The 27,991-nt window shown below is 44.7% G+C and overlaps 1 protein-coding gene across 1 annotated transcript; it reads left to right on the top strand.

The window, feature by feature from the left end:
* On the top strand, positions 1 to 27,778 carry LOC310924018 (alpha-2-macroglobulin-like protein 1). The gene is made up of 37 exons (XM_083885005.1): positions 1 to 86; positions 715 to 898; positions 2,117 to 2,167; positions 2,527 to 2,671; positions 3,328 to 3,380; positions 3,694 to 3,714; positions 4,233 to 4,392; positions 5,005 to 5,089; positions 5,453 to 5,564; positions 6,846 to 6,954; positions 7,468 to 7,577; positions 8,359 to 8,523; positions 8,817 to 9,044; positions 9,932 to 9,995; positions 10,444 to 10,589; positions 11,164 to 11,310; positions 12,505 to 12,678; positions 13,662 to 13,767; positions 14,319 to 14,427; positions 14,522 to 14,747; positions 14,966 to 15,092; positions 15,248 to 15,369; positions 15,545 to 15,596; positions 15,926 to 16,009; positions 16,450 to 16,626; positions 17,805 to 17,886; positions 17,983 to 18,139; positions 19,516 to 19,590; positions 20,331 to 20,484; positions 21,956 to 22,137; positions 22,546 to 22,761; positions 24,010 to 24,131; positions 24,882 to 24,972; positions 25,626 to 25,694; positions 25,947 to 26,049; positions 27,196 to 27,237; positions 27,658 to 27,778. The coding sequence occupies exons 1-37, from the start codon at positions 19 to 21 to the stop codon at positions 27,681 to 27,683; spliced, it is 4,344 nt and encodes a 1,447-aa protein (XP_083741131.1). The 5' UTR covers positions 1 to 18; the 3' UTR covers positions 27,684 to 27,778.
* Positions 27,779 to 27,991: the final 213 nt, after the last annotated feature.

Raw genomic sequence — 27,991 nt, 5'->3', positions numbered from 1 at the left:
CTTGTCCCAGCCCAAGGAATGGGAGCACCACTGCTCCTCTTAGCCCTGACCCTATTCCCAGTTGCAGCTGCAGCAAGCCTGGAACCGTGAGACTCTCTCCTTTTGATTTTGGAGGGCATGGTGGAAGGGCCTGTCATTGAAGGGTGGTAATGGGGGGGTGCACTCTTTGGCATCACAGAGCTGGATGGTGAGGGCCTGGCTCCCAGGGAGGCTGAGCAGAAGCAGCTCCTGCAGAGTCCCTGCTGCAAGGGCAGCCCCTGGTGTTGACTTCTGCAGGAACTGCCCTGCACACACCACAAAGCTACAGAGGCCACAGGAGTTCTGTCTCTGTTCATGCTGTGCTGGTGGGGGTGAAGTCTGGTGTGAGGATGGAAGTCTTCTGCCTCAGCCACTGAATGTTTGGCTTCTTTGGTTTCCTCACACAGCCTTGCTCTGTGTACTCACAACTGGAGCATCGTGGACTGGGTAGCTGTGTCCTGCCTGGTGGCAGGGAGGTGACACAGAGAAACTGGGAGTTCTCTATACTGGACATATTCCTCCTTTCTTGTTTGGAGCTTTCTTGAAAGGAGCTTAAAAGTGCTAAACTTTTGTCAATGCAGTCCTCCAGACATTTCTCACCCTTGGTCTACCTCTTCATGAAAGCAACAGAGATGGATTCTGGCCTGTCTGCCCCAGCTTCTGACCTGTTTTTGAACATGTGCTGCTCTCTTCTAGTCACTATATGGTGGTGTTCCCTGCTGTCATTCAGCAATCCCACAAGGAGAGGCTCTACATTCACTTCAGCTCCCTAACTGAGGCTGTCCACCTGGCTGTCACCTTGCAGACAAAAACCCAGAATCACACACTGGTGGAGCAGGATGTGGAGAAGCCAGGCACTTTTCAGAGCATCACCTTCCAGGTGAGTGTAGATGTGGCTACTGATTTGATAGCGGATGCTTTCACATTCACACAAGAGCACAGCACTTCTCTGGGTATGCTGTCCTTCTCCTTGCCATAGGTTCCAAGCAGGCTAAGTATATTTCTCTACCAGTGCTAGGCAAAACACAACAGTGTCCTGGAGTCTAAGTATGGAATCTTTCCTGTGTAGAAAAAAATCTGTTCTTTTGATGTGCATCAGCACATTTCATCCTACTTAAATCATGGTGCTAAACATTTATTTTCAGTTTACTCAGTGTTTTGTCCCTAAAAGTGTTTATATATCACAGAAAAAGTCAATGCATTGGGAATACGTTCTTTTCATCCTTGTTTCCTCAGGAGCCTGCCCCTTCAGCTCCAAGAGGACCATTCTGCTCTAAAGATGCAGATGTAGTTGCCAGATGTGGTTGCAGCCTGCATAGACATCGAGCTTGCTTTAATTTAGCTGTGGTGGCACCGAGCCCACAATGAACTGAATTTCACTGAGGCAGTCTGGATATTTCTGGAGTGGCTTGATTTCCTTTCACTGCTCACCACTGTAGTTAGCTTATCTAGACACACTGACTACAGAACCTTCAGCTATGTTTCTGGAGAGCCATGGAGATGTGTGTGGTGCTGAGGCTCTACAAACTGCCCCTGTCTTCCTCAGCACTGCACAAAGTCTCTGTGCCTATGCCCTGATTGCCCTGCAGACTCAGCAGAATTCAAGGAGGGGCTGTAGTCACTTTTGGTTTTTACATCAACATGACAATGATTAACTAAGAGTCTGGTGCCAGCCCTTAGGAGAGAGCAAGCCCTGGTTCTGGAAAGCCAAGGAAGCCTGCTGTTAGCAAGAGATAAAAAAACACCAAAAAATCTTTCTCTTGCTCAGCACAGTCTTTCTGATGCTGGCATGTCCTGCCTCATGAATATCCCATCTCCCATTACTCCAGATCTGGCTTTCCTATGGTTTTACTTAGTTCCATAAAACTCTCACATTTATGTTAAGTGGGAGAGTGATGTTGGTCCATTGACTGTTCAGCTCATGAACAAGGCAGTGACTGCTTCTCCCTAGAATCCCAAGTGGGTTACAGAGTCATACAGAAGAATTTGGACTCTGAAGATTGGGGATTTTTTAACAGTGAGATGATGTCTTATATCTGTGATAAGATACAAAGTTTCTGATGATTTTCTTCCCATTTCCTTGTGTCAATCAACCTAGGTGCCAGATCTCATGTTAATTCCCAAGAAAAGAGATGATTCCAAGACACAGGTAGGATATGTCTCTTGTCTGCCTCTCCTCTTACAAATTAGAGGGCTTCAGCCTCTCCTGAGCCATGTTAATGTTGGGGATGCAGGGCAGGAAATATAGCAAAGAGGAGAAATAAATGTACAAAGAGGCAAACATGACAAGAAGAAAGACAAAGAAAAGAGAATGAAGAAGCTGAACAACAAAAGTAGACTATGACTAGGGAAAGGAGAAACTTAAACCACAGGAGATGAAAGAGGGAGATTTTGGAAGAAAAAGTGCCTCTGGTTCTCTTTCAAGCTCTTTGTAGCCTCAGGTAATTTTTTTTTTTTTTTTTTTTTTTTTTTTTTTTTTTTTTTTTTTTTTTTTTTTTTACCTGACAGTCAGAGGAGGTGGCTTTTCTGCATGTCCTGATCCACAGTGGAGACAATGTGCTCCTTGAGGGTCACAAGAAAATTCTGGTCAAGCCCCAGAAGAATGTAATTCTGATAGAGACAGACAAGGGCTTATACAAACCTGGAGAAACAGGTAAGGCAAGAAGGCAGCATACAGAAATGGGGAGGGAAGGGTCAAGAAAGCAGCCACACCTGGAGGGAAGATTTCACCAAGTGCAGCAAGCTAAGAGTGTTGGAGATGGAAGGAAGTAGATCTCTATTATCCAGTGTTTCTAGGAACAGTCTAAGTCAGGATGTTCCCCTCCAAGGCATGCTGCACCAAATTCCCAGCCCACTGCTCCTGGTTATTGTTTTGGTGTCATATCTCTAGTGAGACCTAAAGGGAAAGCCAGGTCTCTCTAGGACACTGGACAGCCTTAAAGACTGTTGTTCATATTTGAGTAAAACCTAGAGTGTCAGTTCCAAGCTGTAGAATCACAGAGTCCCCAGTCTTCACAATGTGAATGGACTGCAGACAGACCCCACTACAGACAACTCCACTGTTGACCACAACTTTGTAATCTTTCTAGGTAAAGGCAGTGGGTTTCTGCAGCACACAGCTGTGTATAAGCCTCCCAGACAAAGCCCTCTGGGCTGGGAGATGCTGGGGAGGGTTGTTTGGGAAAAGACCTGAGTATCTCTGAGGTAAACAGAGAGACCTGAATACTGAGCATGGAAAAGGAGAAGCAGGTTTGTTCAAGGACATGTTGCAGCCAGAATGCTTTACTATGTTTGTCTTCATATCTACAGTGAAATTTCGAATTGTGAACCTTGATGAGAACCTTAAGGTCATTAAAAATGAGGTGAGTATCACCTTGTGCCTTTCTAGAAGTAGGAGCTTCCCCATGAGATACATTGAGAGGCTCATGAAAGAGATATCTCCCTTCATACCTGTTAAACCATAAGAATAAATTATCTTAGGAGGAAACCACTCATCCACTGGTCCCTTGGAGAAAGACCAGTGTAAGCTGGCACAGAGGGAGGGGGAGATGTACTGTGGGGTCTAGATGGGGCAGAAATTTCTGCTCAGAGACCCATGTCAGGCAGAGCTCTTTATACTGGTTCATATGGATGCTGTTTTACAAAACTGACATTGTATTTCTCTTGTTTTTACAGTATTCCCAGATATGGCTGCAGGTGAGTGACAAAGAAGTGACCAAAGGGATATATTTGTCTCTTCTACTGTGATCTTTTCGCTCCCACAGTTGTGCCACAAATGTAACTTCATGAAGTTATGGTTATAGTTCAGGTTCAACTGAAGGTTTGTTTATGGGGTCAGCCTGAGTTCCTCTCAGCTCAGTACCTCTGTGGTGCACAGAGCTCAACAAAAGACAGGCAGTACCAAACCTTTGCCCAACACCCTGGCTGCACAGAGCACAGGGACAGGTGATCAATAGATGCAGCACAGCTGCTTCTCCTTCCCATGGTGTTATGATGTTGCCAATTCCCAGTAGCTTTACTGTTCTTGGCAGTCTTTGTAATTCCAAAGTTTACTAAAATAATACTGGAGAGAAGCAAAGGTATCTCTCCTGGCAATCTGGAGCCCTCCCTGCTGGGTCAAGTTTGAGGCCTTGTAGTGCCTTCTTGTGCTGGAGTATGCCAGGTACCTGTGCTCCCAACATGACTCGTGGCTCTGCATGTCCTTTCCCAAACAGGATCCTGAATACAACCGTATTGCTGAGTGGCTGAATGTAAAGTCAGATCATGGCATTGTGGATCTATCCTTCCCCCTGGCATCTGAGGCATCCCTTGGGAAGTATACCATCTCAGTGCAGCAGGACATGGCTCAAAAAACCTTCAGTGTTGAGGAATATGGTGAGGCTCCAACATCAGAGGGGAAGGAAAAGCAGTTTGGGTAGCTGGAGGAGAGATCAGGGTGATGCAGCTGTGTTCATCACACCTTTTGCCTTGGGAGAAAAACAGAATGGGGACAAGGATGGATGGGTCTGTGTACACACTTCACATGGGGCTGGAGTTCTGCAGCTGCATAGGATACAAAGGAGAGGCTGTGGGCTGACATCTCACTCTATCTGCATCTGGGCCCTCTATGGGCACATTTTGCTGCTCATTGTCACCGTTTCTGGGCTAGGTTTGTCATCCACTCCAGTCAGCTGCTATAATGGGAAATGGAATCATGTCTTGACCTCATTAATTGGCATTGGTAAAGACAAAACCCTGTGCCATTTAAGTGTTTAAGCTTGACTAGCTGGAGTAGAAAGCAGTTCCATGTGCAATTGCAGCAGCAAATACAGGGTGGTGTGGCTGGAGGGAGTAACTTGATTGCAGCATGGTGAAGAAGAACTGGGGAGATCACTGTCTTTCCCTCATCTGGACTGCAGCTATAACACAACTTCTGTCACTGTTCATACTCATCCATACCATCCATTATTTTTTTCCTCCATCCTTATCTTATTCTCTTCCATACAGTGCTGAAAAAATTTGAGATAAAAATTGAGCACCCTCCACATATCACTACAGCAGATGAGGAATTTCAGCTGAATGTCTGTGGCAAGTGAGTACATGATACCATTGTGACCTCTGCCCTTTGATTCCACTGTCACCTTCATATTCCTCACAAAAAAGAAGTGCTCTTCCACTTGTCAGTATAATCGTTTTGCATTACCCTGTGTCTTGGGGAGACAGATCACTCCCTGGAATGGGCTCCTTCTCACACCTGGTCACTTACTGTGAGGCTGAAGGACACTAAAGACGCTGGGTTTAGTGGGTGGAGAGGGAGGTAAAATGATTTTAAAGGATGAGCTAACAAGGTACAAAGCAAAGCTCTCTGGGCTCCACTTCCCTTGATGAGGCTGGAAGGTGTCCTGTATCAGTCAGCAGACTGTCTTTTGGTGAATGTTCCTCTCTTTTCACATAGGTATACTTATGGGAAGCCTGTTCAAGGGAAAGTAGAAATTGCTGTTATGACATTCTCCCAGGCTGTTGACAAAAGTTTTACAAGTTCAGAGATGCAGAATCTAAGCCACTGGGTAAGTGAACAAATAGGAGATCAAACAATATCATGTGCTGGAAATGTGTTTCTGCCCCCTTAACCTGCCTCAATGCACCTCAGATAGGCACCAACCTGTTCAGTCTGGTGTCTTCCCAGTTGCTGGACATGATCAGACCATTGATTCCTCTTCCCATAACCCTGTTGCTTGAATTACTGCTCTAGCTGCCCATACTTGACTCCGTGCTTTGGGAGAAGGTGTAACCTATGGGAAGCAGTGGTGCCTGAGACCTTTTCCAAAGGTCTGTATCATATTGTGTGCAACCAGATCACCCCATCAGGTGGGGCTATTCACATCGCCTGTTCAGCCCTGTGGCCACTCCCACCAATGAACAGGTTATCAGAGCATCACATGGACTGTGGATCCATGCCCTGTTTCTTGCTCTATCCCTGCACAATGGGTCATCTTAAGCTTGCTAGTGTCTGGTCTGAAGTTGTGTCCATTTCTGGTTACACTTCCTTCTCATCTGTGTTCATTATTTTTTGTGGTTAAGCTTCACATTTCTTTTTTTCCCACGGGTTTCAGACGCAACTCTTTTGGCCTGAGAGCCACAGGAAAATATTTCCAAATGTCAGACCAGCCAGCAATGAGCCAGAATATAAAAATCTAGCTGGATCTCTGCATCTTTTAAAATGCACTCCAGCTGGAATGCTGTGCAGTCTTAGCTGTGCAAAACATCAGCTGAATGCCAGCTCCACATGGCATGTAAGAGGCCCTGAAAGGTTCTGAGGAGCTCTTCACAGGCATGGCTAGAAACACTGGCTATACCCAGGCTCTGCCTCAATGATTGGCAAAGCTCTTGCCATCTGCACCTGGCAGGGTGCCTGTGTTTAATATGGCCATGTCACAGGAATGGTCATGTCTGGAAAGCCACACTGTCAGGCTTTATTCATCAGGACCATAGCATTTCAGGGAGACCTTTAGTTCACATAATGAAATTCATGCTCTCTCAGCTACAGGATTTGGGCTGAATCCAGTCTCCTGAGTTTCTCTGTGACATAATTAACTCTTATGTAATTTGCCTTAAGTACTTTTTTTTTTTTTGGCCACATTTTTGGTGACTGTTTAATCCAAGCATATTGATTTTCTTTTCTGCCTAAGGTATCCATGATGGGTTTCTGCATTTAGGATTCGGGAGCTTTCCTCTGTTCCAGAAATATCTGGAGATATTCCTTTAGTATTGCCTGGCATCTGTGGAACTGCTTGTCTTCCTCCACACCACTCTCTGTCTTTCTGTTCTCCTCTCCTCTCTCTCTGCAGACAAATAAGGATGGCTGCACTACTTTCACAATCAAGACAGCATCTCTGGAAATAAATGAAGCTGACAGCCACATAATTGCAGCAGGAAAAATAGTGGAAAATGGGACAGGTACTGAATAATATGTGGAGCATTCTCTTATTCTCAGGCAACATTTTTGGTTTTCGTCTTTCTGTGGCAGTGGAATTTCTTTTGAAAAAGTAACCTGAAGGCTCCCAAATCTTCTGTCATGGTAATAGTCTCTATTCTAGTACCTCTTCCATCTGTTTTCACCAGATTTCCTAATCCTTTCCACTGTTCATCTCACTTTGCATGTGTATAACTTTTTAGTGATTGCCTGGAAATCAGGGTGTTCCTCAGCCAGACTGTTTATAAGTTATCTAGTTTCCCTTTATCTCCAGAAAACATAAACAATAAACATATAAATAAATACTTATCGGCTATGATGCATCATGTCATGAAGCAGGAAGCCCAGAAAGCTTGAGGGAATCATATCCTAGAAGAATGTATTTACTCTCCTAAATTTAGAGCTTGTAGATGTTGTAGATAGTGTTGAAGTGCCTTTTTTTCTTCTGCTTTCCTAAGAACGCTTCAGATTCAACAGGTTTTTCATCTCCCCACCAGGAGCCCATTCTGTGGAAACAGCTTTAATTCCTGTTGCAACGATAACGAAATCTGTAGAGTTTATCAACCTCCATCCATTCTACAAACGTGGGATACCATACACAGGGAAGGTAACATTCATGGATCCCTTCTCTGCTAAGAACGTATGACAGATATAACCTTTTGTAGGAAGAAATGAATAGTCTCCACGAAAGTAAATGCTGCTCTGCTGGCACCCAGAAACTAGGAGTGAAGCCTCCAGTAGAAGAAATTTTTTTTCCCCATCCTAACATACTGTATTTCCTGGACTGGAATTCTGGGGCCAGCTGCAGTTTCTGGAGGCTTCCCCAGGGGCATCTCCTGAAACTAATCTGTACATATGGGATGGGGGTGGCATCAGCAAGCACATAACATTCCCTTTGGATGAAAGCTGGTAACATCAGCTGGTTACTGATGGTAACTTGGCAGAAATCTCTAAAGCCTTGCATATCAGTTCACTGGCAGTCATTTCTGACTCAGGCCCCCTGGGTGATGCTGTCCTGGGGCTAGAAACACTTTCACCTGAGCCAGCACTGACTCCAGCATGGAGGGCAAAGAAAAGCAAGAGTTAAATTGTTGGGAACAAATCTCTTTCTTTCTGATCATCAAAGATCCTGCAGCATTGTTCAAGAAACATCTCAGAATCTGAGGAATTCACCTTTTCCTCCAAAAGAGGTGTCTCATTTGCCTGTATTACCATTTTGTTCCAGTCCTGAACAGCTTCAAATTGTTGGTTTTGTGTATTTATTGGACTTCTATTTGGATCCTTCCAACCAGTCTGAAAGCTAGGAGGGCTGAGGCAACCCAGTGATAGAAGCTATTAATATTAATCACTGGCACAACAGGGTATTAACTTCATCCCCTTCCCTACAGATGTCCTGCCACAGTGCAGAGTCTCCCCTCAGAAATGAAACAGTCTATCTAATAGTTGACGTCAATGATGAAGAGACACAGCTGTCATTCCTCACAGATGAGAAGGGGGAAGCTCACTTCACATTGGATACCACCAGCTGGAACAGCACTATGGTTTCTCTGAGGGTGAGTATCAGCCACTGAAAATCTTTTGTCAGGTGTGGGATGTGTCCCAAGAAAAGATAAAGGAGAAAAAATGAGATTGTGGTCAAATCTACTTGCCTGAAATTTTTGCTACAACTTTGTAAGAGGTAATCTCATAAGAGACTTTAAAATGACATTTCAACAAATTACTTTATGTATACAGATGTGCAGTCTGCCATCAGCTCAGGTGATAACAGAGTTTCAGCAGGTGTACAAGTTCCCTTGCACCACTTGATACTAATTGTATTGCCGCCTTGTGTTTTTGTGCTCACAAGGGTACCTACAACCCTCCAAGTGACAACAGTCCATTTCCTGGTGAAAGTGAAAGAGAGGACAGCTTCCACTGGCTGAAACCTTTCTACTCTGAGAGTGACAGCTTCCTTGAGATCAAGGCCAAGGATGATGTGATGTCCTGTGATCAAGAGCAGGAAGTGCAGGTGGATTATATCCTTTCCCAGAATAAGCTCAGCTCTGAAGAAGACCACATTCATTTCTACTACTTGGTGAGCAGAAGACAGCTGATTCTCAGGGCAAGGTTATGCTTACTGGCATTTTACCCTTTCCTCACAGCACAGAGATACTTAAAGGAAAGGTAAAGCTATTCATAGACAGTCAGTTTGTGACTTCTGTTCTGCCCAAACTTGTGCCTGCTTTCCAATTCCTGGACCTGCTCCTAGCCCCCAGCTGTGTCACTTTGTTATCCATGTCCTGACCTAAGCTTGGGTGATAGATGCCTGCCATTTGCCCTACTTTCGCTTATGTCCACATGGATGGCAGCGGAGGACTAGCCCAAAATCTGCCCAGAAGGTGTGCCCCAGATGTCTGTCTGTATCTGGAGCAATCTGTCTGAGAACCAAGAGGCAGTCTCTGGGGCAGCTGACATTCCCCTGCCTGTGTCTTTGCAGGGAAAAGCTTGAAAGGCCCTTGCATGGGGCCTTGATGCACACTAGAGATATGTAATAGTGTTTTGATGAAATCCACTTTCAAGAAAGTGAGTCAAAGCAAGGGTGTGACTAAAGCCTAGCTGAGAGGTTATGACTGTCTTGGTTACTGAACTGGACTCACTCATACAATCAAAAAGGACTGTATCCTAGTGATGCAAAGATCAGAGTTCACTGGGTCTAAAGAGCATCAGCCCATAGCTTCAAAAGTACCTCTGGCTTTGCAAGCAGCCCCACCTTCTCATGGCCTAAGCAAAAAATCTCAAGTCCTACCCAGCTATACCATCAGCATCTCTGCTGCAGAACTCTGGAAATCATGTCCTGCCAGAGGAACTTCCAAGGCAACATTTGTCAGATGTCATTCTCTCTTCTTGTGTTCTTTTCATACACTCCACTCTTCATGCTCTCAGAATTCAGACCCTTGAGTGGTGCTTCTCTTTGTTCTTCAGGTGATAGCAAAAGGAGAGATCCTTTTCAGCAGAGAGAAGAAGGTGCGAATTACCCAGCATGAGAGTGAGTACAAACATGAGAAGTTAAGTGTCTCATAACACACCCCAGAAAACTGACCACTCTCCAGTGACTCTGTCTGTAGGTGTTATTCTTATCTGCAGGTGGGAAATATTGAACTGAGTTCTTAGTGGTGATCCTTCTCCTAAGACCAACACAATCTCCTCTCAACTCAGTGTCTTTCTAGGCAACTGTCCTCCTTCTGTCTTGTCTAATTGATCTAATATCCAGTCTTTTGACTTTGCTGCTTTGGAGAAGACATGAGTCAAAGAAATGGCTGGTAGACTTGGTTTATTGTTAATTTGTGACATTGTCTCTGTGGGGTGCTCTTATCTGCAAGGTAGAAATTAAGACCCTCCTTTGATTCTTAATGTGTGTCCCCCCTCCAGTGAGTTGATTCATTTGGATGTTGTCCCTCTCTTCTCCCTCTCTTCCTGGCTGCTGTCTTGTGCAGATCTGCAGGGCTCCTTCTCATTGACTCTGCCTGTTGGCAATGACTTCCTGCCTGACATCAAGCTTCTGGTGTTTGCGGTCTTCTCAGATGGAGAGGTGGTGGCTGATGTGGAGCAGTTTGAAGTAGAAAAGTGCTTTAGACATAAGGTGAGTAGAAATCACACAAGGAGTGGGATGGCATCGTTGATGTGCTCTGGTCTGCTGTGGGTCCTGGTCCTGTTTTATCCTCATCTGAATGGTGTAAGCTGGATATATGCAAAAGCAGATGCCCAGTATTTTTGGCTGGGGAACAAGACAGGTAACCTCCTTCTCCCTGAATTCCTAGTCCTGCTTTCCACAACACCAACTGGCAAGCTTTGCTCAGGGTTGTAAACCAGGTCGCCTTGAACTCTGTTTTCTCCCCCTGCTCCCCTTTACTGACTTGGGAACACACTGTCCCTCATGCACTCCCTAATGCAGAGGAGAAGCTCATCTGTTTAGCTCCCTATAGTAGTTCTGGATCAGAGGGTTGTAGATGTGTGGTGGTAGAGGAATTCTGGCTAAGGCTGTGTGCACTGCAGCCTCTTCAACCTTCCCAAAGGATTTCCAGGATGGCCTGATTCAGCACCTCATCCTCCTTCCCTACCTTATTCAAAGGCTTTCACTCTGCTACCCAGAAAAATAAGAGTCACAGGGTCCCACTCTCCAAGGCTAAGCCCCCAGACCTTGTCTTCTTTTGCAGGTGGCACTGGAATTCTCACACAAGGAGGAGGTCCCAGGATCAAAAGTCAGACTGAACCTCAAGGCTGCTCCAGGGTCCTTGTGCTCTGTTCGAGCTGTTGACAAAAGTGTCCTGCTGAAGACGAACCAAACCCTAACAGCAGACGGGGTGAGTGCAGCCTGCCCTGTCCAACCCCCTCAGGTCTGCTGGCCTTCTGCCTCCATGCATGGGTGGCAGGAAGCCCACAGTACATCCCAGGACAGTGCAGGGTTAGGTGGCTGCCCTGCCATTCCCCCTCCTCAGCCTTGTCTAAGCAGTTATGGGGTGATCCTGTTCCTCAACCTCAGCTCTGTGCTGTCAGCCTCTGCCTGAAGGGTGGTGGATGTTACACGGCACTGCAGGGAGAGTTGCTTCAAGGAGATGCTGCTGCTTCCTGCTTGGAGGGAGGGGGCTTAGCAGCCTCCCTCACATCCACATCTCTGCTCTACCATCTTCCACCAGCCAGTGGGGTTAAGCCTTTAAAATTGAATTTTGCCCTGGCAGGGTCTTCCTATCCCTCTGGCCCAATCACTGCTGAGTTATAACCATGTGACAGGTCAGTGGTTCAGAGCAGTTGTTTAGAAAACAGTAACTAGACCAGAGCACCCCAAACACACAGTGGCTAGTGAAAAGTGGTCAGTATTCTGTCAGCACCCAGGTGGATTCTGAGAATCAGAAGGGTTGGAGGCACCTACCTTAAAGCAGCTGTGTGTTTCAGAGGAATGAATTTAAAACTTGGAGCAAAAATACTGCAAATTTGAAAATCCTAACATAAATCCACAACGTGTACCAGAGATAAAACAGGTATATGCCTCATGCAAAGCTGTAAGTTAAACTATATCAGTACAGTGTGTTACAAAGCCTCACTGAATCCAGGGGGATACACTACACCTGTTGATAGGGCCGAGAGTGTAATCTGGTGGTCCATTTCATAAGGATGCTATCCTAGTGCAGAGAACTGCATCATCTACTAACAGATATTTAAAGTAGTAATCTTAAAATACGTAGGTCAGAGGTGTCAATGCCTTGTGTTTAAACTGAAGCATTTTTATCCTAATTTTGCACCCTAGTGTTGAAAGGCTTGAACTGTCTTGCAGCCTAAAAGCTGCTTGCCTACATCCACTGCTTGGATTTATGTCCTTCGGCATATATTATCCTATATGTGTCCTTTATATTATGTCCTTTAGTGTAAGCTGGGTCAGTGCCAACTTTCTCAACACCAAAGCTCTTCAACATGTAATAGAGAGCTACAACCCAAAAGTTTGACCCATACACATGCTTGTTGGCCAGCTCAGTTTGAAGTCCCATGTTTTCCCATGGCAGTTGTATGAGGAAATCTTCAAGGACAGCTTCACAGTGGGAGGCCGAGGCTTGCCCTACCGCCTGGAAGACTTTGAGGCATACCCTTGCCTGCCCCAGCAGCCCAGCCCACGCAAGAAGGCTCAGATGGGTGCACCGTGGTACCAAAGTGAGGCTGATGTCTATAGCCTGTTTAAGGTGAGTGCCTGCATCTCCTCTAAACTTTTCTTGAGCTAGTGAGTTCCAGTATGCAGTCCTGAATGCCTACGAGAAGTCATCTGTTCCTTGTTGTTCAGTGTTCCCACTCATTTGGGGATTATGAGGAAAGCTGAGTAAACATAATACAAACCACCTGATAAGAAAAAGATACTGTAAGAACAAACAAATTTACTTCAGGCTCTCGTAACTACAAAGGGGGAGTGGCAAGAATACAGCAATAATACCTGAGCACCTCACCGTATTCTGACCAATCACCACTTGGCTATTATTTTATTTACAAACTACTTTACTCAGTGTTTCATTGACTGTCTACTTACTTATCCTCAAAGCAGTTTTAATAAAGTGAAGTCTGTCACAGTTTGGCTTTATAGCTAACTGTTGAGACAAACAACAAAATAAACTAATGTGCTAACAAGCATGCCAGCCAGAAAAGTGTTAACATGTCTGCTAACTGAAATGCAAGAAGTGCTGCTTCTGGCAGAATGCTCTTTAACAAAATATATGCAAGCACCTCAAAATAGGAGAAGAGAGTAACAACACACTGAAAACAACCCAAAATGTAGTCTGAATTGCATGGGTTTCTTAAGTTGACGCAACTCTACCATTCAAATACAGACTCTGATTCCCTTCAAAAGGCATGTTACTATGCTGTCTCCTAGATGCTTATTCCTTAGATTATGTATCATTGCTAGGGTTGGGCATATGAAGGGCACATCTAGTTGAAATCTACTTGTATGAGAAGTAATAGTTGGCTCCAGCATTCCTCAGAAACTGGTTTCCATTCCTCATGCACTGGTCAGTCTGAGCATACAAGGTTACACATGTTGTTATAAACAAGCAGCACTTAAGTGTTTCACCACTGACCACCAGCTCCTATTTGATACCCATGATCATGAGATAGTTTCAACATTCCTTGTTCCCTTTTATTTATAAATTATTTACTGTCTGCACTATTTTCCCAGAAACTGCGCATGAAAATATTTACCAACACTAGAATTAAGAAACCTGTTTCCTGTGTGCTTCCAGACTTTGAAAGGAAGATATATCTAATAAAAGAGCCTATTACTGGTAAGGAACACACATGTCCAACTTCTTGAGTGAAAGGTCTTTCCCAGTTCTGGTCAGCCTGCAGCTGAGACAATTGACCCCCATTCCTGCTGTGTTTCTTGTTTGTATATTGAGAGCAACAAAACTTGTTTCCATTTCAATTGAGCTGATTTACAAATCACGGGTAAAAGCTCAAATCTCCATGCTTTCTTCATGTTCCTGTGTTCAGTGTTTTTCATATAAAATGTAGTGTGCTTTCTGCCAGCACTTTCACAGATTATTTAAAAGAGTGTGACTCCATTTTAGCATGCTGTCTCTCCCTGGATCCAGACAAAATTTGAATCCATCAGACTGAGCCCTGGGCTAAACTCTGTCCAATTCTGTCTCCCTAAAGGTCTGCTCCCCAAAGATACCCACACTGTGTCAGATTCTCATTGAAACACCAGCCCTGTCCACTCTTGTTCTGTGTCACAGAACATTTGTGGTTTGTGTTAGACTGGCTGTGAATGAAGAGCTATTTTCACCTGTAGCTATATATGCTGTTTTCTGAGGTATCACTCGCTTTCTACCAGGCAGCCAAGCTATCCCTGCTGGTTCTAAACCTCACTCTGATGACAAGGAGAAGCCAAAACCACGGACACTTTTCCCAGAGACCTGGATTTGGGATTTAGTCTCTGTTGGGTTGGTAAAAGTCTCTGCCTTCCTTCCCCAGGGACGCTCCTAGAGTATTCTGATTGCTTCTAAGCAAGTCCTTCTCTTCTGCTTCCTGCTGTAGGGGCGATGGACAAGCATCTCTCCAAGTGGCTGTACCTGACACCATCACAGAATGGAATGCCAACACCTTCTGTGTTGCCGATACTGGCTTTGGTTTCTCACCTCTGACCCCTCTTAGGGTCTTTCAGCCTTTCTTTGTGGATGTATCATTGCCTTACTCTGTGATCCAAGGAGAGACTTTCAAGCTAAAAGCCACTGTTTTCAACTACCTCAAGGACTGTATCCAGGTGAGTTCCTCCAAGAAGGTTTCCCCAATTACATGGCATCTATCAGAACAAAACCTTGAGCCCAGAGGCAAGCTCTGAGCTCCTCAGGAGCCCTAGATACTGGTGTCTGGGCCATAAAGCACAACCTTGCACTTTATGACCCAGGATATTTGCTGTTTGGTGCAGTGCCTGTTACTAACATTAACACAATGTGTGCTGGTACATCCAACCATGCTCAGGTCCACACCACCCTCACGGAGATCCCAGAACTAAAAGTGGATGCCTGTCCAAGCTGCCAGTTCTCCAGCTGCCTCTGTGCCAACGAAGCAAAAACCTTTGTGTGGAACGTGACGGCCACCAGGCTGGGTGAGGCTGGGCAGAGGGATTGTGTGGTGGCTGGTGGGAAGAGGGAGGGAATTTGCCCAGTCTGCATGTCTGGACCTAATGCCTGTACATACAGCTGTCTGCTGTGAGTGCTCAGCAGACACTGTGAGCTCAACGTGTCCCTGTGTTCCCTGCAGGCAGAGTGAACGTCACTGTGAGCAGTGTGGCAGAAGAGTCACACAGTCTGTGTGGTAACAGGATTGCTGTGACACCTTTGCAAGGAGGGAGAGACACAGTGATAAAATCTCTGCTTGTGAAGGTTGGTCACATCTCAGGGTGGAGGACCCCTTGGGGCAGGGGGTTTTTCCCCTGGGGCAGTCAGGAAGATGCTAAGGGGAAGTTTAACCCATTGTTGGACATCAGACAAACTTGCTAAGGCAGTTTGTCTTCCTTTCCTGTCTTCCTTATCTGAACTACTCTTTCTCCATCTGCAGCCAGGAGGTGTCCTACAAGAGAAGACTCAAAATGCCTTTCTCTGTCCTGCAGGTAGGGGAAAAAATTCCTGACTGCCATTGATCATGAGACCAGGATGGAAGGCACAGGGTTACTGCAAATACCCAGGGGTGGGGGGGTGGAGTGGTGAAATTAATCAGAGAGCAAGCACTGGTGACACCATCCTGCCTGGGAGAACAACCACTATAATTTGTCCATATCAATCTTTTACCTGGCAAAATTTCCTATATTGAGGCATTTGTTTGCAAGTCTTGGCTCCTGTGCCTTGATGTGACACTAAGCTTCACCTGAGTCTCCTTGGATGTTACACTCGTATGGGATAATACTCCATGGGATAAATGTCTGGGTTCTGCCTTCTTCAGATAACACCATCTCTGAAGAGTTCTCCCTGACTCTGCCTGCAGAAGTGCTGGAGGGATCTGCCCGAGTCACGTTCTCTGTGATTGGTGAGAAAGGCTTTCTCTGCTCTTGGGTTTGTAGTGAAAAAAAAAATAAATGCACAAAGCTTTGGCCTTACTGATGCATTGACCAATCTGTAAGGGATGTGATGTTGGCCTCAGAAATGTGGATCAAGTAATCTTTGCATATTTCCACCAACTTTGTCTGTGTAATTCTTTTCCCACCTTGGTACTCACTCAGGAAAGACAGTTCTCTTTACCTTTCTTCAGATCCCTCAAACTGTCCTTCCTTCTCCCAGAACCATTCTGTCTTCCCTTGTGGTGCTGGCCTAATGTAGGAGGGGTCACCAGAAATCTCAATCAAGTCTGTTCAGTCAGGGCTCTTTTCTAGGATCCCATCTGGATCTAGGGAGGGCAGCAGTCCTTTTGACTCACACTGCTCAGTGTCTGTGCTTTTCCTTTATCCTGTCTCTCCTCTCAAATGTAAGGTGACATCATGGGCCCAGCACTTCAAAACTTAGACCGGCTGCTAAGCATGCCCTTTGGCTGTGGTGAGCAGAACATGGTCCAGTTTGCACCAAACATCTTCATACTCCAGTACCTGAACAAGACTAAACAACTGAACCCAGAAATTGAGGATAAAGCGCTGAGGTTTCTGACAACAGGTAAGTGTTGTCCTTCTTTCTGCTGCAAAATGAAGCTGCAATAAATCAAGAGTGTGGGGCACAGGTCTGGTGGGGAGCTGAAGGGCTGCCAAAGGTGTGACAAAGGAAAGTATCACAGAAAAGGGAAATATCTCATGGAAAGAAGTTTCTGAAGAAAGTACTGTCTTTGCTAGTAATTGAGGTACAAAGTCTGCTTTTTTGGGAAAGGTGTAGGTAATTAGTGATTTCCATCATTATGTGATGCCTGTTTGTTTCCTTATCAGTCTGAGGCTGACAGAAGCACTTTGTGAAAAGAGGGCATCAGCTGCTATTACATGGAATAAAGAGTGGCCTTTGGAAATAGATAGGAGTTCAGTAGCTTAGTGTTTTCCCACGTTTTAGAAAACATATATTGGGGTCATGTCAGTTCTCTCCAGTATAATCTGAATTTAATATAGTGGCAGTGTCTGTCTCATGTTGTAATGTGTCTCATATTTCAGCCTGCCAGTCTCCTTGTCTGGACAGGATTTGATTCCTTTTCTTTCCTCCTTTTTCTCTGGTACTGCAAGCATGTACTGAGAACATGTACATGTATCTGGAGAGGGGGGCCTACCCAAGAGGGTGGTGGGGGCAGAGAGGAAAGACAAAGGGTAAACAATAAGGCAGAGGAGGGTAGAGGGAGAACAAATAGATGCAGACAGCATTCTGCCCTCAGAGCTCAAAGGCATGGCCCTGTTGCTTCATGTATATCTCATTAAAAAGTGCTTTGTTGAGTCCCAACAGGGCTGGGAGAAGTGCTGAAAAGCACTTGGGATTTCATTTGTGTCCCCACTAGGAAAAGCCTTCCTCCTCACTCCTACTGCTCTTTTTATTCACAGCTCCCTGGCACGTGGGGAGCCATGAGGTGGCTGAGCATGTCACCTTCTGCAAAACAGCAGGGCAGGAACCCACAACACCTGCTCCAAACAGCTCCAGTAATGCAGAGCAGCTGCATGGCCACTTCAGCAGTGCTGTACAACTGCTTCTTGTCTCAGTGATGCTGTGGCATCCAGGGGGAACTGGGGGGGGGGTTTGCTCATCTCAATAGCTCTGACTGTAGGAGCTGGTGAAGCCTCTTTCTGTGAAGCCATCTTCCCATGGGCAGGATACAGTTTGAGGTGCTACAGGTGCTCACGATCAGTCATGTCCTGTTGTCACAGGTTACCAGCGCCAGCTGCTTTACAAACACGACGATGGCTCCTACAGCGCCTTTGGGAAAGGGGATGAGCAGGGCAACACGTGGTGAGTGACCAGAATTTCTATGGTCATCCTAAACCTATCACCTCTGCTGGCTCATCTCCTGGCTGTGACATGAGATTCCCTGTGCTCTGCTCACAGGCTGACAGCTTTTGTAGCCAGGTCCTTTGGACAGGCCAGCTCCCACATTTACATCGATAAGGACCACGTGCGCAGCGCTCTGCGCTGGCTGCAGGAGCACCAGCTGCCCAGTGGCTGCTTCCAGAGTGTGGGGAAGCTCTTCAACAATGACCTGAAGGTATGGCTGCCTGACGTGGGAGTGGGAGCAGGAGGAACTCCATGTGAGGCACAGGGTTGCTTCCTCAGGCTTTTCCACAGTGAACGGTAGCACAAAGCAATGTTCCCATGGACTAGCACAGCTAAGGCATCTGCCCAGAGCAAGATGAAAAATATGGCCTAAAACAGCAATCATTTCCTCTGTGTGAGGTTTTAGGTTCTGCTAGGCTTTCTTAATTTTCACTCTAACCAAAAGACAACAGAGCTAGTTGTGCCAAGGTACTACAAAGGCACAGGGAAATGAGAAATATTTTTATATTTTAGTGCTTGTCTAGAATACCCTGGTTGGATTTTCCCTCTTCTCGTATCTTACAGTGCACAGTATTCTATGTGCTCTAATACAGGATTGTCTGAAGACACAGTTGTTCCTCCACTGCACCAAAAATATTACTTCTTCTGGACCTTGGCATCCCCCAAATTATCCCTGCAGTGTAGCTGGAAATGCATCAAACTCTTGGTGAACATGCCCTAGAGCTTAGGTACTGAACAGTGTGTGTGCAGTATGGCAGTACTTGGGTTCACTGCCCTTGTAAAAGTACAAATAATCCACACCGGTCAGATTGCAAAATTGCCCACATTAAATACATGGCAAAATTATGAAAGAAAACAGGCTGTTACATTACTAAAGAAGAGGGTTACACATTTTTTTCCTAAAATTTGGATGCAGTACAAAATAAAAGCATAGTGTACATGTAGACTGTTCATCCTTGTCTGACTGTCATTCATTTCCTGCCTTGAGCTTTCTATCAGAACAAAACTTTTTGGAACAGGTTTTGCACCACCACCTGCTTCACACTTACAAACTTTCTTCTAGTCAGTGTGAATGATGTTTCTTAGCATCTTAGCCCAATTTCCTCCTCTCATTTTAGATGTATTCTTGTCTCATATCTGAGGATATAAGCAGAACCTCCCCAAGAATGAATGTCCTCTGAGATGAAAAGCTCCTGAAGCCTGTTTAACATGTATTAACCCATGGTTTGCCAAAGTCAGATGACTTATATGTAAACTTGCATAACTTCTTGTATGCAAATCCTGCATCATAAAAACTTTATTCAAGTGTACAGTGGTAACATATTTAATAAAATAAATTGGTTTACAGTTTGCTTCATGCCTTTCTATGAGAAGGGATGTCTAGGCTGTGTGAACAACACGGCTGAGAACTGCCCTCAACAGCAAACTTTCAGGATATTCAGCAAGTGAGCCTGGAGAGCTTTCCTGTCCAAGAATGCCTAGAAGCATATTGCTGTACTGTCTCAGAAGCAGTTTTTGGGTCTATACAATGACAGGCAAGCAGAGGTTGGGTTTGTCCTTTTCTGATGATTGTCTGTGTGCTTGCAGGGCGGTGTGGATGATACGATCTCATTAACAGCCTATATTGCTGCTGCACTGGTGGAACTCCATCTGGAGAGGAATGTAAGTCACACCTGAACTCCTTCAGGGCTTGGGAGCATGTTCCACCATTCATTCTTCCTCTGGCTGGGGGCTTCAGGGAATATCCAGCTTGAGCTGGTGAAAGGTTCTGTCATTCCCACCTTGCTACACAATAAACTAAAAAGGAAAATTTTAACTTGGCGAGGAGTTCTTAATATAAAAGGCCTGAATTGCAGCAAAGCAGAGCACTTGCTTTTCCCAGCTCACCTCAAGGGAAACAATTGTGTCTGAAAATAACAAAAGGCTTGCAGGAAGAGGCAATGGCTTTCATTAAACTGATCAGCAGAGCTAAAGAAGAAAAAAAGGACTACTTTTCAGGTATGCACTCTCTCCAAATAAAAGCAATGATCTTCAAGACAAGTGTAGACTGCTCTAGAACAATAGAACTGATATTCCAGGCAGAATGGTAGTTCTAAATACATCATACTCTTCAGGATCAGACACCCACAACATGTGTGTCTGACAATTCTGAGCCAGCATGTTACCAGACCCTTCCTACAGCTGGATTCTCCAGTGTATTAGCAATCCCCTATCCCAAGGATAAGTCCAGCACACCTTTGCTTTCAACCCACAGTCAGTGATGCTTTGACCACTTTACCTCACACTTCACAGTCCTGGGAGAGATGCTAGCACTAAAATACATCAAGGATGTGTTTGGGATAGATGTTCACAACATGTTGTTTGGTCAGAGGAAATTCACTTGGTTTGGATTCCTTTTTCAGGACACCATGTTGGATAATGCCTTGCATTGCCTCAAGAAAGTAAAACTTGATGAGACAAACCTTTATGTCAAGGCTTTGATGGCTTATGTCTTCACCTTGAGTAAGGACATGGAGATGAGAAAGCAGGTCCTGGATATGGTAGAGAAGGAAACAGGTAAGTTGTTGCTTTGGGGTCCTAGAGATCATGACTGTGTTCAAGGTATGATATCTGTAGCATTTAATTGCAATATTCTGGGAAACTTAGCTATTCACAAATATGCTTTTGTGTCAGACAATCATAATTTATTCAAGCTATGAGAATCTCTAGTTTTCTCAAACCCAGGAAACAATTGCTAATCAAAAGCAGCAGAGGTGATCCATGCCTAATTTGTGCAGTTAAAATGCTTATTTGTGTCATGGTGCTCCTCTCATTCTTCAGCAGTTCATGCATAGTAAAGAGATCTTGCAGAGAAAACTTGTTTCACTATGTCTGTTCAGCTGCTGGTCAGGACACTGACTTGAAAAATTCAAACCTTTTGACTGCTTTCCCACTGCTGCTCTGCTCAAGCTGAGGGCCATTGGGTGGGTGTACCTTTACTGCTGTGCTGCCAAGCTTGGTTCTTCCTTTTGTCTCATTTGCTTGGGGAAAAAAATAGGCTTCTGTCCTGAGTGAGGATGCTGGGGTGGGTGTTCAAAGAACCTAAGCCTGTGGTTAGACAGTTGGTAATATTACCTAAGTTAGTTTGAGTGAGTTCTTTCCCACATTTGCTTATCTGGCAGTGTGGTGAACCACATTGAGGGTTGTAAAGTAACATACAAAAAAAACCAAAGGAAGAGATGATTTTTCAGCCTGACCAGCTACCAGTGCTGAGTGTTCCTCAATGCATAGCCACTCAAGCTGCCAGCTGGCTTCACAGGACAGCCAGTGGGCAAACTGGAAGGAGCAGATTAGCACACATTTAGTGCAGTACTTCTTCAGAGCTGCCTCTGTGATAATATACATGGAACAAGGAAAAACACCTACCACTGTGATACACAAAATGAAAGTTCTCTGTAGAGGACGTTAGCTAAATTCTGAAATCTTGAGGCTGGTATTATGCAAACAAGTGATTTTGTGGCTCTTCTTTCAAAAGTGAAAGTTTGTTCTGAAAACTGACTTGGAACTTAAAAGCATATCAGGTTTTCACACTTGTACCACAGCAGAAGATTCCTACATAATTAAGCCTTGCACAATTAATTGTGCTAAATTCTTAGCTGAATTTCATTAATCCTCTACTACCACTGCAGCAAATATTCAACTGGACTCAGATGTATTCAATGCTTGTGAGCTTGGACCTGAAGTGGGAGCCCAGCTCTTGCTTAAATTGCCTTTCACTATTGCACTGCATAGTGAGGATGCCAGCAAAGTAAGTTGGGTAGTCTTTCTCCTCCAGCAGCCTGACAGCAATTCGCCCAAAGACTGAGCAGTTCTTGTACAATAGGTACAAGTGACTGGAAATGAGTCCTAGAGCTTTTCAGCACGGAGGGTTTCATTACTCTATGCTAGGCAAATACAGAAACAGCAAAAGTGCTGAAGCTTGGAGACATAAGTTCAAATATACAGGGATCTACAGTTCTTCTCTTCCACATATTTCTTCCCCCATCAGCACAGCTATTGACATCACAATCTGCTGATGAAAAGTCTTCTTCCACGATTGAGACAGTAGCCTACATCCTCCTGGCTCATGTCTCCAAACCAGACTTGTTGCCCAATGAAGCCTCAGTGAGCAAGCTTGTGCGCTGGCTCAGTGCACAGAGAAATGCCTTTGGAGGATTTGCTTCCACACAGGTAACAAAACAGGGAAAATCATGGGGGAGTTGTTGTGCCTGGAGTGATGTGCACATCTCTCATGTGCATGTCACCCTAGACCCATTCTTTGCAGACAAAGGTATATGAGCCCTGTTTGCTCAGGGAAAGAGAGTGCCATGGGGAAACTCTTCTCTGTGTAGTATAATTGGGATTACCCAGGGTCTCTGGCACTGCTAAACCCAGAGCTCACAAGCTGCCCATTCCAGGTAACAGAAATCATCCTGCTGCTTCTGGCATAGACCCTACCTATGCACTTAGTGAGATAGAGCCTGTCTGTGTCAGAGTGTGAATCAGGGCCATGAGGGCTGCAGTTCTCTCTGGTGAACTGGTGTGCTGGGTCTTGTCCTGCATGGCCTCACAGCAGAGTGACTCTGACTCTCCCCCCAGGACACGGTTGTCAGCCTGCAGGCCCTCGCTCAGTATGCAGCCCTGATTCCTCAGGAGATCAGAGATGTCAAGGTGGCAGTGAAAGGCATGGGGGCTTCTCCACTGGAGTTCCATGTGCACAAGAACAACAAGTTGGTCCTGCATCAGGCATCTCTCCTTGCAGACACAGGGACGTACACTGTGGAAGCGACAGGCAGTGGCTGCGTTTATGTCCAGGTGTGTATGTGTAAGGAGCAGAGCTCTCAGGTTTTGCCTCTGACTGCTGAAGTGAGGTTTGGCTTTAAGCAGGTACTATAGCCTCAAGTTCTGAGTAGGATTTTGCCTTCTAAGGCATAACCATGTCAAACTTGAAGGTACTCAGGTGTACTTTGTTGACAGGGTTTCATGTAACTGTCTCTGGTATCTTCTCAGAAATGTCTCAGCTTTGCTGTCCTATCCTAGGGAGGCATGCCACTATTAAGAGACCCGTAGATCTTAAGTCACGAGTAATGAGACACAGAAGAGTACATGCTTCTATTTTGAATTTCTGTTGTTGATGTCACTGCTTCAGGAGCAGTGTATCTCTTCTGACACAAAATTATTTGGGTCGTTATGCAGAGAGGAGGAGTGATGTGGTACCACGGTTTTCTTATTCCAGTACACCAACACAGCTGGTCCGTCAGGAGGATACATCTTATTTTTCTGGCAGTTTTGATAGTCGTTCACTTGTGAGCCATTCATGCAACGAAGAATTCAAGTCACTCCCTGTGAAAACCTTTTTTGCTGGGTCACTTCTGTTCAGATGATGACCACAGAGAATCTTACAATGCTCACAGAGAATCTGCAAGCAGTGTCTAGTGAAGGGGACACAACAATTATTAATTGTTAATGCATGTAGGAGGTAACTAGAACCATAATGCTTGGATACACTTGCATACAGTCAATGAGCATAAGACATCTGATGAGCACATGCTGGGGAGGCAGTAAGTCACCAGGCAGGTGAAGGAAGATTTGCCTATGCTGCTTTTTGAATGAGTGTGACCATCCCACCTGCTGGGTTGTCTTTTTCCAATTTTTTGTTCTTCTTAAGGAATTTGTAATTGTTTTACCAGTATTTTCTCCTTGAGACCTAGAACTACTGACTATTAGCATGTCAGTATATTATTATAACTATTAACAGTTAGACTTCTTTCACCTTGTGGGGCAGTGTTTTAGCTGATGTGCTGCCTTGAACCTTAACAGCAACTTTTTTTAATGAGACTGAATGAGGTCTTGAATCACAGATAGATGAGTCTCCAGGTTTGGGGTTGCATTTGGCAGGTGTATCTGATGCAATGTGCTAAACAGCACATCTCTGAACAAAAAGTGCATCTGAATCCAACTGTGTTAGCCACTGGCTAGCAATCTGTTAAAGCTGGAGGCACAGGTAGTGCTTTACTCAGGGAAATTCTGGGGCATCTCACACCCATGTTTTCTCTCCCCCAGACTACTTTGTACTATAACATCCCACCACCAAAAACAGAAGTGGTCTTTGTCCTGGATGTGGAAACTGTACCAAAAGAATGTGATGGTGTCAGGAAAGAGTTTGACATCCATGTGTCTGTCAGGTATGAGATCCCTTGAGGCTCTTTCTTCAGTGGAAAAAAAGTATGAACCCAGTTGTATGCCTAGAATCCCATGAAAGCTTCCTGTCTGTAGAATCAGAGACACAGGGATGACCCTCTTCTTCTCTACAGATCCCAAGGAAATAGTTAATTGAGAATTAAGTCCTGGAGAACCATGGCAGTGCACTGACAGTGTCTTGTGGAACTACAGCAACCATCTCAGGCAGCACAGATCAGCTCAGCAGTCCCCAGAGCACCAGCAGCTGAGCTCCCATGTTGGGGGACCCTTGGCACCCTGGGCTGAACCAGCCCTGAGGTGCATCTCCCTGCAGTGGGAACCTCTGCTGGAACTAGACAACAGAAACTCCAGTCCCTACCCACATTTCACTTGCCTGCTGCTGTCTACAGTGAGAGTCTTGATCCATATTCTCCATCCCTTTACTGAAAGAGAACAACAGCAATGTTTCCACTCTCAGTATGTAACAGCAAAGGTCATTTCCACCTGTTGGAGAGGGCAACATGAAACTATATTATTTCCACACTAACCATAATGCATTTTCTGCAGAATCTGTGTCCATATTGAATGAGTAGATGGGGACCATTTTTTGTGTCCATTTGTCCCACCAATCAGACATACTGCTGAGCTTTCATATCACTGTAGGCAGGGCAAAGGTTGGAAGTTTCCATTAGTATCTCCTAGAAATGCTGTGCTGCCTTCCACATCTAACGTGCTTCTCTCCTGACCCCCTTCAGATATGTAGGGGACCGTGGGACGAGTAACATGGCCCTGCTGGAGGTGGAGATGCTGTCAGGGTTCATTCCTGTTCAGAACTCTGTGAAAGAGGTAAGACTTTTCCTTCAGCTTTCCTTGAGGATATCAAAATCTAATTTCCCAATGTATCTCAGTCAGAAATATCCAAACATTTAAGAAGTGTCAGAGAACAGTAATTACAAGTGCAGATATTACAGGCTATTTCACAAGGCAACTTTCCACTTGCATAAGTGGTTGTCCAGTTTTTCGTGTTCATAGTGAGGATTGCATACATAGGAAGAGGTCAGAGAGAAGATGAAAAAGCACCTACTTAGAATCATCTGGGGCGCATTGGACCTCTTCACAGTTACCAGTGCCATTTTTAGGGATATTCCATAAAGTGGTGTTGAATCCCATTGAGTTGCTCAATGACATGCTCCAATGCTCCACACAACAGCTAGGAAGATCCAACATAGCCTTGTACTAACCAGTTCCCTTTGCTACAAGTGATGAAAGTAGGACTCAAAGTCCAAGGACTCCTGTAACCAAAACTGAAAAATATTTTCTAAGGCCTGATGTGTGCTCCTAACAATCTCAATGCCAAGGAAGGCAAACCTGACTAGTCTTCAGGCTAGGCTAAGTGCTCTTGTCAACAGTGGTTCACTGACAAATACCAAACCTGCTGTGAAACAGGGAAGTTCACTAAGCTGATGTTAACCAAGCTCATCTCTTGCCTTCTTATACAGCTGGAGAAGGTACCCCTCGTGAAAAAGACAGAGATAAAACCAGACAAAATCACAATCTACTTGGAGGAGGTAAGAGGAAGACCTTGGGGAACTGCCCATTCAAGCAGTAGCAAATGAAGTACTTTGCATGGGGACTTTTGAAGATTAGAAATGCAAATCTCTAGGCTGATCAAGGAGGCTAAACTTTTCACAGAAGAGGAAGAGGGTGGAAGAACCTGGAAAGAGAAAAAAAAACCTTCTGATGCAGAGGGAGTAAAGTTAGTATGTAGGTGATTTTGAGATGATCAGTGCATTTCTGCTCACTTCCATTCTTCTCTCCAGCTGGGTGAGAGTTCTCTGAAGCTTAACATCTCAGTGGAACAAGATGTTGAAGTTCAGAATCTGAAAGCTGCCACAGTGCATGTCTATGACTACTATAAGCCAGGTGAGATTTCACTGACATTGTGTAAAGTAACTATTCTACCCCCCACTCAGACATAATTATGTCTGTGATCCTAGTTCCCTTTAACTCCCTTATTCCAGTGCATGTCCTCCTGCAACTTCAAACTTGGATTTCCTCTGTACAAAACTTCAATATTCAAGTAGCCACTTGCTTAGAAAAGTTCTTGAGACAAGGCTGCCTAGCACTATGATTATGTTATGGGGTGTTATGTGTTCCCCAACTGTTTGTTTTCTTCCTCTAGCTCCAAGCTAGAAGACTTCTCTGATAATTTGCCATGATTTCTCCAGCTTTTTAGCTCCCTTGAGAATACTCAGGCATTTATTTAACATCAGTCTCGCACAGTGCTACCCTGGTCCACTAGAAGGCAAAATTTAGTTGTATGCATTTCAAGTATTGTGTAATAATCCTACCATCCATTGTGTCCTGCCATGTCTCAGAGGTTAACAGGAAAATAATTTCTTACCCTTTAAAGCTCTAAATGATTTGTTGGCACAGAGAAGAGAGATCTTGATGATATTTTAAGTCCCTCTGATTATTCTGTGCTCAGTATGAGACAAAACACCAGATGGAACATTAAGAATTATTTTTTTTTTAAATTTGAGAACAAAATGGAAAAACTGCTGCTGGAGATTTAGAAAGCAGCACTACATGTTTTGTACTAAATTCCACTCTTCTTCCCCCTTCCACACCATGGCAAGAAAAGGAAACTTTTTAATTCAGCTGTTACAGAACTGAATATGCTCTCTCTCTGCTATTTCATCCTGTACAAGAATTTTTGTGCTTAGTACATACAATTTAAAGAGTGTTATCTGATGTGAAAATACTAATTATCACTAAATAAGCATGGCTATCAGGACATGCTGTGAAAAGGTTTTTTATTTGCAAAAAATGTCCTTGCATTAGAAGGTATCACAGTGCACAAGGTGATCTTTTACAGCTGTATGGAATACATGTTGTGGGGACAGATTACTGGCCTGACCCACTACAGACATTTCTTTGTTCCTGCATTCACAGTCTGAGGAGTGAAAAATTAAGGCAGTGGGATGGTTGTGCTACTAAGAAAGAAGTTTGTCAGTACCCTGCCATGCAGTCCTGCAGCTCACCACCCTTTCCCTCTTGTTTCTACAGGTGACCGCACGGCAAGAGAATATGCTTCCCCTTGCAGTTCAGGTTAGTGTCAACAGGCTTCCAGCTGGAACAGAGCAGGAAAACCATCCCACCTCTGCTCTGCATTTAATCCTGCCATGTGATGTAGAGCTTTCTTGGAATGCAGGTTGAATTGGGATCTACTTACTAGATCACAACTGGGATCTACTTACTACAACACAACTGTGTTGTGGGCACAGTTTCTAGCCCAGGTATTAATCTCAGTGTAGACTAAGGCTTGAGCATACCATAGAAGGTTTAAATTATCTCTTTTTATTTAATTTCCATACAGTCCTCACAGCATCCCAAATCTAAGTACAACTGAAAATGCCTATGTCAATGATAAAAAGATTGCAACTCATCCCATAAGATCTCTTAGTCTACAGACACCTTCCTAAAAATTCATCAGGCACTTTGCCTTTTCTTTCCTCTTTCTTTCCACAGATGCCTCAAAGCAAGTTACCTCCTAGCATGCTCCGACTCTGTAACCCGAGTTTTCTGCCTCCATAGGGAAAACTTCATTACTCCAGCTCTCCTCTTCCCTGCTGTGTTGGAAACACCTTATTTCCTTTGCCCTATGTTTCTATGTAAAAACTGGCTTAATACACATTACTTTGGGAGCAAGTGAAATAAAGTATGTGGAACCTGGAAATAAGGCAGTGACTTGACAGTTGATGAAGATTTCAGTGCATGAAAAAGAGGGAAACACTGTGCATGTTATGGTTACATACTTTGCATTTGGTCACCATAGTGGTTTAAATCTCTCTCCTTGCCAAGT

This window comes from Zosterops lateralis (assembly GCF_965231275.1).
Source record: "Zosterops lateralis genome assembly, chromosome: 2".
Classification (NCBI taxonomy): Eukaryota; Metazoa; Chordata; class Aves; order Passeriformes; family Zosteropidae; genus Zosterops; species Zosterops lateralis.
Note: the sequence above shows the minus strand (reverse complement) of the source record. Positions and strands in the feature narration are given on the sequence as shown.